We start from the raw sequence: 11,033 nt of genomic DNA, 5'->3' as shown, positions 1-11,033 counted from the left end.
CAAATAGCAGATTCTATGTCCCCTACACTATGGATATTACACTTATTTAGCATAGTCCTAACTATATCATTTGAAGGGTGCCCAAATCTTTGATGCCACAAGAAGTGCTTGACATGTTTTGCAATAAAAGCAGTTGCCTGAGGTGAAGAAGATGCCTGAGCTGCTATAGACTTTTATGCAGGTTGATTGAGTAGTGGCAAATCAAATGGAATGGGATACATCCCTTGCTTACTCAGTCCCTTGAACAGGATTTTGCCCAACACCTTATCCTGTATAACACACATGAACTCATCAAACCACACTAAACAGTTATTTTGCTTGCATAATTGGTAAATAGATAAAAGATGAGCAGCAAGCTCTGGGATTAGCAGCACATTATTCAATCTTAGTGATCCCAACATTGTATTACCAGTGTGAGTAATTTGAAGTTGAGTTCTATTACCAATTTGAACTAAGTCATTCATTGTAAGGAGAAAGGTTGTTGAATAGAGGGGCTGCACTGGTCATATGATTGGTTGCCCCAGTGTCTACAAGCCAAAATTGAGGTGCACTGTTGGTTGCTGCAAGCATTGCAGTAGCTTCATTATTGTTCTGTTGCTGCTGATCGGGAAAGCCAATTATGTAATAGCATCTTTCAACAAAGTGATTTTTCTTTCCACAATATATACATCCACCTGTGTTACCTATGTTGCCAAAGCTCATATTGTTGCTCTGAAAATTTGATAAAGACCTGCATGTCCTAGCCCCATGACCAACACGATTGCAAATTTGGCAGGTAAGAGAATTACTGTTGTTCCATTAAAACCTCCACCATTTCCATTGTTGAAGCCTCCATTAAAACCTCCACCATTTCCATTGCTGAAGCCTCCATTAAAACCTCCACCATTAAAATGTCCATTATTGACACCATTGTTGAAACCAGGAGCAGCATTGTTGGCATTAGCATTGTTGAATGACTGTGTGTTCCCAAAGTTTCTATTTCTAGGATTGAGGAACCTGTTAGCCCCATTGAAGTTTGATCTAGGATTGCCTCTTCCTACAAAGAATCCAGAATATTGAGTGATGTTGTCATTCACAGCAAAGGGATTCATGTTCAAGGGTGAGAAGCCATATGGCATAGCAGGAATAGTCACATAGGAATGATAGGATGATTGAGCAGATAGTGGCATGGCCTGAGATGCAAAATTGGAGTTGGAGTGCATCAGTGGTGAATGAATCCCTACTTGCATAGGAGCATAATGCAGTATAGTCTGTACTTGAGGTTGAACTGAACTAATTGAGGTTGAAAAACCAGAAGGTACTTGAGGAGCCTGCATGACAGTCTATGTTGGAGGTGCATTTGCAGTTAGAGCAGCTGCATTGGATGCATTTGGCATCATGGCCTGGTGTAAGATACCATTTGATATATGAGAGGAGTTGTTGCTGGCAACCATAGCAGTGAGTGGAGTTGAGCATTGACTTTCATTCTGCGAAAGTGTGAAAGTGATCTGGGTCCGTATCCGACTCTGGTGGGTTGAATTATAAAATACCCTCGCCTCCTTAGTGTAAAATGGAAAAAGTCAGTAGATGGCTATTCATTTTGAAAAATGAGTAATATTTAATCAATCATATATGTGGACTGTGAAAGTAGAGAATTGAATAACCCATTGGGCTTGTGAAGGTGATATACTGTTGTTAACATATGAATGATGTCATACAAGTATGGCGTTGTCTGGAATGTTAGGGTCTCAATTTCATGGTGGTGTTGTCGGCAGCGTGAGATATCAAAACGACAATGGAGGATGTAAGTACTTGGACTACTCCCTTCAACACATGACTTTCCCAATATCTCAAGGACAAAAGACAAGCAAAGAATTAGGAGCGTATCTCTCCTAATTGCTCGCAGAAACAAAGGAAATAAAGGAAGATCGCATGAAGAGAATTTCAAGGAAGCCATCTCACTGATCTTGAGATAAAGGTCTCTTTAATACATATCATATTTACATGATTCTAAATTGATATGCATTGATTTTAATTGATCTGAAAATCTCTTTATATATGCATATCCGATTACATGTTCAAAACAGTTTTAAAACCCTTCCATGTTTATCTTATTCTGTAATTAAGAGACGATTTGTTTGAGGGGGAGTCCTGCTCCTATAAAAGGGTTTTCAAACTGATTTATCGTGTAGAGTTTTCGTTTTGCATAAAACTGATTTTGCTTGAACCACTTGTGTTGTTGTTCGAATAGGTCTTCGAAAACTCTCAGTATTTTGTTTCATGTGTTTCATTGCTTAATCAAACACTTGCATAATTCATTCTCAAGATCAGTGAGAAGATTGAGTACGAGGGTGATTGAATACAGATTAGCTAGTAGTTGATGTTGAATAAATTAGAAGTTAGAACAGTTGTAAAACAAGTTAGCATCTGTTGCTAAGAGAAAGTGTTTGTTGTGAACAAACATTACTTGTATACTGTAAACTTGATTATTTCATATTGGATTGATTCTTCGTGTTGGCTACGTAAAAAGCCACGCAGTGAAGTTTCCTCAGTGGAGAGGTTTACACTGCGTTAGCAATTTTTGTGTTTGAGTTATTTCAATTGTATACTAGAATAGGGTCAGCTTTTAAACCCTATTAAAGTTGTTCCATCTTGTAAAAACAGAGGAAATGTTCGCTCTAATTATTTCCATGTTTCTCGTCTTGGTATTAATTCCACTCTATTTATGAAAATACCGTCAAGTTTCTCGATCGCCCAAATATCACGAAGATGAGCCTCAAGTTTAATTTTCGAAACCTAATTTTATTGCAATGCAGTTGTTTAGGGTTTTCTGAAAAAATTATGCATGCCAGAGTAGGATTTGTATTGTTAATTGAATGCTGTGGAGGCTATTTGAGTGTTTTTGATTGAATGGATCAGGAAGCAGGTTCCAATTGTTGAATCAACTCACGTAGAAATATGCTTCATCTCATTAGCATTATGAGAAGACAAAAAAGAAGTATAATGAAATCAAGACTTCAAAAGGTAAAGGAAGTATCAAAAATCTATCCATGCATATTCAATTTTATTTGTTCATCCATGATTTGCTCACTACTCTAGCTAGAGACGTGACCAAGCGATGATCCTTTTTTCGTTCTTACCTTCCCCGTCTCCATGGAAAAAAGGAGAAGGTGATGATCGAATGCTTTCGGTTAAAATTTAGACCGTAGTTAAAGGTCGATCGAAAGGCATTAAGTGAAAAAAAAAAAAACAAAAACAAAAACAAAAAAAATTCAAATTAGACTTTTATGTTCATGCTCAATCTTCTCTTAATCCTCTAGTAACAACTATGATCGTGACAATCCATAGGATTGTGCCCGTTTCAAAATGGTTCATGGTGTACTCCAAGCCTGTGAAGGATGCTAGCCCCGGCGTTATTTGGGGCATAGCTTCCTTGGTGTCTGCGGCTATCATTGCCGGCTTGACGTTAATTTATGTGGCTAACGAACGCTCGCTCCTGTCCCTAGAGGCAGAGCTCTCGATTCGGGACCAGTAGAGGGCTATTAGAGGTGAGGAGCATGAGGACCTGTTCTCATTCTGGCTAGGACCGTGCTTTTTATTTGTAAACTAACCCTCACTTGGCGATTGGACCCGGAATAAGCCTCAGAGCGGCACATCCAGGTATCGATCGAACCCCCAAGTCATTTTCAAATCTACTTTAGTCTCGACTTTGTGTTTTAAGCTTCCTTGCTCAAATTTTCAAGCTTCGATCATAGTTTCCTTACTCCAACCAAGCAGAATTTATAAATCTCTTGTATGAAATGTTGATTAGGATGATGGCTTCGTCGCTTAATTAAGTTACTGCTTATGTTCATGTGACAGAGAACAGGCTATGCCATATACAGATCCTACGAGTAAAAATGGTGACCCGTGAATTTTCTCTCCCAATTCTTATACTTGAGATGAACGGTGAACCGTGAACTTTTTTAGGGTTACAAAGCTAGCCAATTAAGATGAACATGAACTATATGTATATTGCAAATGATCATAGTGGCATGGTTTTGAGAATAAACAACAAAAGCCATGGCAAGCGTGACTTTTTTGTATATTCGGCTGTATACAAAAGTTTTAGTACAATTGGTTGTATAAAAAAATAAAAAAATAAAAACTTTTAGTGCAATTGGTTGTATAATACTTTAGCTAGCCGCTTGTATATTTGGTTATACTAACAATTTTCTGCTAATTGTTCTTCAGTTGGAATAAAAGGAAAGATGATCATATCCAACTTTTCCTTAATGAAGTGTCGATCAACTTCTACATTCTATAACATCTAGTTGAATTACGAGGATACGGAGACTTCTACTTTGCGACTAGAGATCGACCCTATTTTCTTCTCACACCATTCTAATGTTGATGGGATGTGGACGGTATGGAAAACACTGGATATGAATAATAAGGATATTATTGATCCTTTAGCACTGCGTTTCAATTTAATTAGTTTGGAGAACATGTTCCTCTAGAAGCTTTTTTTTTTTTTTTTTTTTGTAGTTTTGTTTTTCTCCAATTTACGTATCGAAACAAATAAAAGAAGGCAATGTATTGAATGTTAATTAATCTCTAGCCATATATATATATATATATTTTTTTTTTTTTTGAGAAGAGAAGAATCTCTAGCCATATTAACTTTAAATGGAAACTCTAAATCGGAAAAAAAAAATGTAATAGTTTAAAACCGATGAATACCTACAAAATGAAGATTGGTTGGTTTTTGAACAAAACCTAAAGTTGGCTTTACGATCTCCAACCCATAAAGCTAAAAATAGCCCTGGGGCCAAATTTTAGCTTTAATTTTTTTACTATTGATCGATGTGACATCAACCGTCTCTAACCTGTCAAAACTAAATTAGTCATGAAATATATTTTAAAATTTTTTAAATGTTATATATATATATATACACGTTCTTATTTTTTATCAGATTCTTATTTATAGTAATTGTAATCATTTTCCATCGGTGAGTGCTTCATCTTTCAACAATGCCCAATTCATACTTCTTTTCGACGAACTAGCCATTTTTCAATAAAGAAAAAATAAATGAGAGCTTAAGAATAGGTAGAAAATAAAAGATTGAGAATAGAGAGATATATATGAGGAAGTAGAAGGAAGATGTGAAAAAATAAGATTGAGGTGATATGTATTTATAGTGTAAAAAAAAGAAAAAAAACAGCTAGATGCATGACTTCAACACAACTAGTCGTTGCTGACATAATCTGGCCATTTATAGCTATCAGATTATAAGATGCCATTAATATGGACTATTGATTTAAAATTTTGAATATACACTCACATATGCAATACACATGCATCCAAATTTTAGCACATGAAGTGGGTCTCCCCACTTTCTGATCCAATCAGTTGGGTCTCCCATTAAATAAATTTTTTTTTTGAGGGCTATAGAACTAAATTAAGGGGATATATTTAGCCATTTAACTTACACTTTAGCTCTCAAAAAAAGCCTTTTAACCCTTAACTATTTGGGTTGGACATGAAAATTGTCAAATTTTAGCCATTTGGCCCTTTAACCCTTTGGGTTGGAGATGGCCTAAAAGCCTAGCCGTTAACGAGAGACAGGACTGGGTGCCTACTACCAAGTAAGGCGAAACCGCTTCTGAAGAAAAGCTTCAGGAGTTTATGCAAGTTGTTTTCTTCCTCTCTTTTTGAATTCAAGAGAGTGATAGATAGGATCAGAAATCACAACCGAATCAAAGATCAAAATTGGATCAATCACAGTGTTGTTCTATTTCACACTCTACGGACTCCTACCTTATTTTCAACTTATTATTTCCTGCAGGCTGTACCGCCCCTCCCAATTTTTTAGTCTCTGTATATTGCTTCTCCCATATTGCGTAATAATAAAGAGGTGGGATCCCCAATTAACACCACAAAACTTGATTTTAGCATCTTTAATTTGTGGCGATACTACAGTTTACCACATATAAATTCATAAAAAGACGTCGCCCGATGATATTTACAGAGATTGACATGCTGCTGGAGTGGCACAATATGCAGCTTCAGTGGCACAATTCGAGGAACATGATCCTGCAAGACTACAGGACTTTGAGTGACATATGGCGGCGAAACCACATTACTTTGAGTGATATGAGGCGAGGATTGTGCGAGACGGCGACATGACTTCGAGTCGCATGAGGCGAGGAGACTCAATTACGTTGAGTGACATGAGGCCGCGAGACTACATGACTTTTAAACATCGAACGGCCACCGAGTGTGCAATTTGCTTGGACGAGTACAAGGAAGACGACCAGTGTGCTATACTATATAACTGTCAACACATTTTTCACGATGTATGCCTCCGCCGGTCATTAGCCGAGTCCACCCGTTGTCCCCTTTGTCACACTACAACAAATTAGGGGATGGCAAATCCCCATCACGCAGAATACTCAACCGTACCGGTCTTCCCTGGGAGCAATTTAGGCTAAAATTGCATCTGTTCTATGAGAAAGTAAAGGGTTTTTGCCTTGCTTGACCAGATGGGTGTGATCAGTTTCTGATCCACCAAGCATGTTCTTGTATATATAGCACACGATTTTTGGCAATAATTGCATGTTCTTCTTGTTACTTTTTGGAAAAAGTTGACAAAAAATCCTTCCAAATCTTGGCCTCATCGATTAAAAGTTCAAAGTGCAGTTCCCTTCCTACTGCTAAGTAGGATGATGACATGTATGACAAAAATAAGATGACCATATCATTTGTAATTAATCTTATTTTCTTCTCTAACCTTACATGTATACTTTCTCTCTATTTGGCTTTGGCCTTCTACATATTGCGCGCACAGCAGGTTGGTATACTAAGATTAAGAGCACCAACATATTCTTGAGCCATAAGTTTTATTAAAGTATGGTATGATCGATCTCCGTAATCAATTCTTAGAGCTGTGTTCACGACTTAATCATCGAGTCGAAGGCGGAGATTCCCCAAGGAGAAAAGATGTGAATAGAACCAATGACTCTGCTGGTTTGAAGGAGGGAACATCATGCCCAGCTCCTCTAACTGTTGCATATGTAAGCCCCTCATATTCTTGATACCAACCACTCACCTGACCATAACATAAAGATTAGATTTATTATAATGTAATTAGATCAAGCTTAATGATTATAGTTTTGACTGTTAATTACTAATACCTGCTTCTGATGGTACCAAGGTCTCCATGTCTTTGTAATAGGCAGCCCTAGAGCACCTAAGCTATATCTTGTGGACAGCACAGGTACTCTTCCATCCGTGTCTCCACTGATCCATCCATAAAACAAAACCATAATTAACTAAGGTGATTTTTTGCATTAATTCATTGTACCATATACATATATATGAACAAAAAGATGTACCTGTACAACCATATTCTTAGTCCTGCTGCAATGAGTTTCTTGTATATGGGAAGAAGAGATGGCTTTGAATCTGACCAATTGGTAAATATTTGATTACTGCAAACGAAGTAGATGAAGAAAATGTTCTTATCAGTATTGTTTGCAAGCAAATTAATAAGCAGTTATATTTTTTGTCCAATATTGGACGAGGGAGATAGCATTGGCAAATTACTTGCAGATGCTCCAGTTCTTGAGCTGGAGACCATCACTGGCATGGAGGGCCTTTTGCACATCTGCTCTGTTGAAGAATTTTTTCGAATAACCATCCAGACATGCATCATAGCCTCCCATAATCCTTGGTATCTGTTTAAAGAAAAAGAATTAATTAAGGACCTAAATTAGCTTTTGTGGACTATTCAAAATTGTAATGATTAATTTCAGAGCCTTATTTGACTACTCACCATTGTAGATGTGTGCTTCATCGTCATGACTTGAACTTTAGAATCAGCAGTATTAGAAGTTGCTATATCATTTGTAGTGCAGGCCGGGGTGTAAAGGCTGTATATATCTATCTCCTTGTACTGTTTAAATACTTCATCCACACCTTGTGTACAATTTTTATTTTCCCAAGTATCATTACTGTGGAAATCACAGTACTCGCTTATTAATTTGTGAGTTTCGTCCGAAACCACAGCATGACTCCAAGCATAATCCACCAGACCTCTCCAATCCTCAGCATCATCTGTTTCAGGATTACCCATCTGCAAGCAGATCACATATATATGAAATGAGGAATAATCTATATTGGGACTAAAAAAGGACCATACACACTCACACACACACACACACACACGCACCAGGATACCCTTGAGATCAATATGGAGGGAAGGATCTGAGTTCCTATCAAAGATGAAATCAGCTAGCTCCGGAATATATTTTCCTGTTGACAAATGAAGACATGAAGAATCCCGGTTGTCACAGAAGAAATTCAGTTGCAGAAAATATATGGTTAATATGTGAGGGACCGTCATTGAGGATGACTTGTTTACCTGCATAACTCTCGCCTGCAATATACAAGGTCCGGTTTCTGTATGATGGGAATTTGAGAAACCACTTATGCAGGAATGTGTATGAATCTTGCGCTGATTGAATTAGAAACAAATTATAAATTCTGATTAAGATCAAAATGTATTGAACTTATGTGTCAAAGGTAATAAATTACAGCTGTATTACTTCTTTTAGTGACTTGCCTGTGAAGTTATCTCCTAGCTTATCAAAATCAGAAGTTGTGTTGGTGTATGAAAAGCCAACCCCAATCGGAGATTCCACGAATAGCACGTTGGCCTCTGCGTCATCGAACACAGACTTCAAAATTCACTACCAAATAGTGATCATATTCGTAAATGGATTGAGAACCATCAAATGAGCTGCTCAAGTATGAAGCTAGCTAGCAAAGCAGGTTTGCATAGCAGCTGAACTTTTTGTTTTGAACTAATTTATGGGAAATATAGTTTTTTTTTTTTTTAAGAGTATGGGAAATATAGTTACCTCATAGAAGTATATGACATACCTTTATTCCATGAGTAGTTATTAAATATGAGTCCCTGGCTCTTAATGTCCAATAGGAATGGACCAATCTCTTGGCTGGCTCCATATCCCACAGAAGAGCACCCAGGACCTGAAACACCCATTAAGCATCTTGTCACCTCACCACATAACATGGAATATTAATATTGCCTAATCCACATGCATAAACAATGTATTGTTTTATACCCCAAAATCCTCAAATCCTGATGACCTAAATTTGACATTGGGATATCCTGCCAAACCTTACAATCTGTATATGAACAATACATCTATTTGCATATAACTTGTATGATTATATCCAATTATATTAAAGTACTACTACATGCATTGCGTCCTAAATGAGATCTTAAGTTTGAATATATTCTCATATACATTATATATATATATATATATAAATTACTATTCTATATGATGATTTTCTATATATTGTTCGTCAGTAGAGCTCACCTCCATTAAGCCACAAAACAAGAGGTTTTTGATCTGGAGTGGTAGCAGCCTCAAAGAACCAGTAAAAGAGTGCCCGTCCTTTTGTTTCGTTCACAGTGACATAGCCGGCATAGTGCTTGAAGTCTACGGCAGGCTGGCCAGGCAAGTTGGTCACAAGATCATCATCACTACTAGTACTAATCCCAGTCTGTTGTTGCAATATTCTTCTAGATCCCAAAACAGGCTGAGGCTCCACAATAGTTGCCAGAATGAAGAAGAAGGCTGTCGCTTTTACTACGAACTCCATCATATTCATAATATTGGAAGCATAAAATCAAAATGGAATGAGATAACAAAACACGGTATTTATTTAATGACTATATCTTTTTTCATTCCTTACCTGGCCGGATTTGTTTTAACAGAAATATATCCCGGCCAGTCAGAAAAGAAAAAAAAAACGGCCGGTATGCATGACTGGTTCATGAACGATAATTGAGTCATTTAACGAGATAACTGATTTCCATTCCTTACTTGGCCGGATTTGTTTTAACAGAAATAAATGCACTCACCTAAATAAAGAAATTAAGGAACACAGATTTTGAATTTTATTGACTGTAATCGTTAAATTTTAATGCAAGGGGTTTGAAAAGAAAGATAGCGATACGTGGTAGGTTTTCTTTTTGGTCAATGATACGTAGTAGGTTATTGAAATTGAAATCTTTGACTAATTGATTATATTGGTTAGCCTGCATGAATATGTAACCAGAAATAAACTAAAAACTCATGAAACATATGTGGATGAATCTTGTTGTAAACACAAGAAATTTAATGAAAATAAAATTCATAAAATAAATCGGTCAATCTTTGAAATTTTGGCTAAACAAGCTTAGTTGGCACATGGATCCTACAAAAGTTACACGTGGCTCATACATCACCAAAATTATGTGAGCTTCGAGGATGACACATGTCAAAACACGAGTGATCCATCGATTGAATGACGCGGAAGCATCAATTGTGGAAGTGTCAATTTATCGTTGATTGATTGTTGCTCAAGTTAAGCATTTAAAGCGGATCAATAGTATTAAACTGATTGATTTCAATGAAAATTAAGCATCAACTACAAATATCGATCAGATTAAATTGTTTAATTCTGATTAAAATCAAGTATTAAATACAAATATCGATCAGATTAAATTGTTTAATTCTGATTGAAATCAAGTATTAAATACAAATATCGATCAGAATAAATTGTTTAATTCTGATTGAAATCAAGTATTAAATCAAATCATATTTGATTGGCATATTCCTTAAATAAAAGGTAATTAAATCAACGAATTAAAACTGATTGATTTAATTACATATTTACGGAATGTGATTAATGCTATGTCATCAATGCATTCTCAATTGAGGGAGACATTGACATTATAAATACCCATTCTCAAATCAAGATAAGGGAGGACGACGACAAACGACAGAGAAGGACGATAGACAGAGGGACGCAAGCAAACGGAAGAAACCTCTTCAAAACTCAGAAGTCTCCCAAGCTCGTGAAGAACCATCAAGCTACCAAATAGCCGGTCTCTTCACCTCACCAACTTCAGACAAACGGAAATCACCTGCAAGCTCAGAAGTTGTCAAACTCGCGAAGAATCAACAAGCACCAAGCAAACATGCCGATTCATCCG

The 11,033-nt window shown here is 36.7% G+C and overlaps 1 protein-coding gene across 1 annotated transcript; it reads right to left on the bottom strand.

The window, feature by feature from the left end:
- Window positions 1-6,742: 6,742 nt before the first annotated feature.
- LOC112202968 (serine carboxypeptidase-like 32) lies at window positions 6,743-9,655 on the bottom strand. The gene is made up of 10 exons (XM_024344003.2): window positions 9,370-9,655; window positions 8,906-9,013; window positions 8,586-8,681; window positions 8,385-8,477; window positions 8,193-8,275; window positions 7,797-8,096; window positions 7,568-7,698; window positions 7,357-7,452; window positions 7,156-7,261; window positions 6,743-7,070 (listed from the first exon to the last, which is right to left on the bottom strand). The coding sequence occupies exons 1-10, from the start codon at window positions 9,653-9,655 to the stop codon at window positions 6,924-6,926; spliced, it is 1,446 nt and encodes a 481-aa protein (XP_024199771.1). The 3' UTR covers window positions 6,743-6,923.
- Window positions 9,656-11,033: the final 1,378 nt, after the last annotated feature.

Source organism: Rosa chinensis, chromosome 5, assembly GCF_002994745.2.
Source record: "Rosa chinensis cultivar Old Blush chromosome 5, RchiOBHm-V2, whole genome shotgun sequence".
Classification (NCBI taxonomy): domain Eukaryota; kingdom Viridiplantae; phylum Streptophyta; class Magnoliopsida; order Rosales; family Rosaceae; genus Rosa; species Rosa chinensis.
This window is presented reverse-complemented; position numbering and strand designations above follow the sequence as displayed.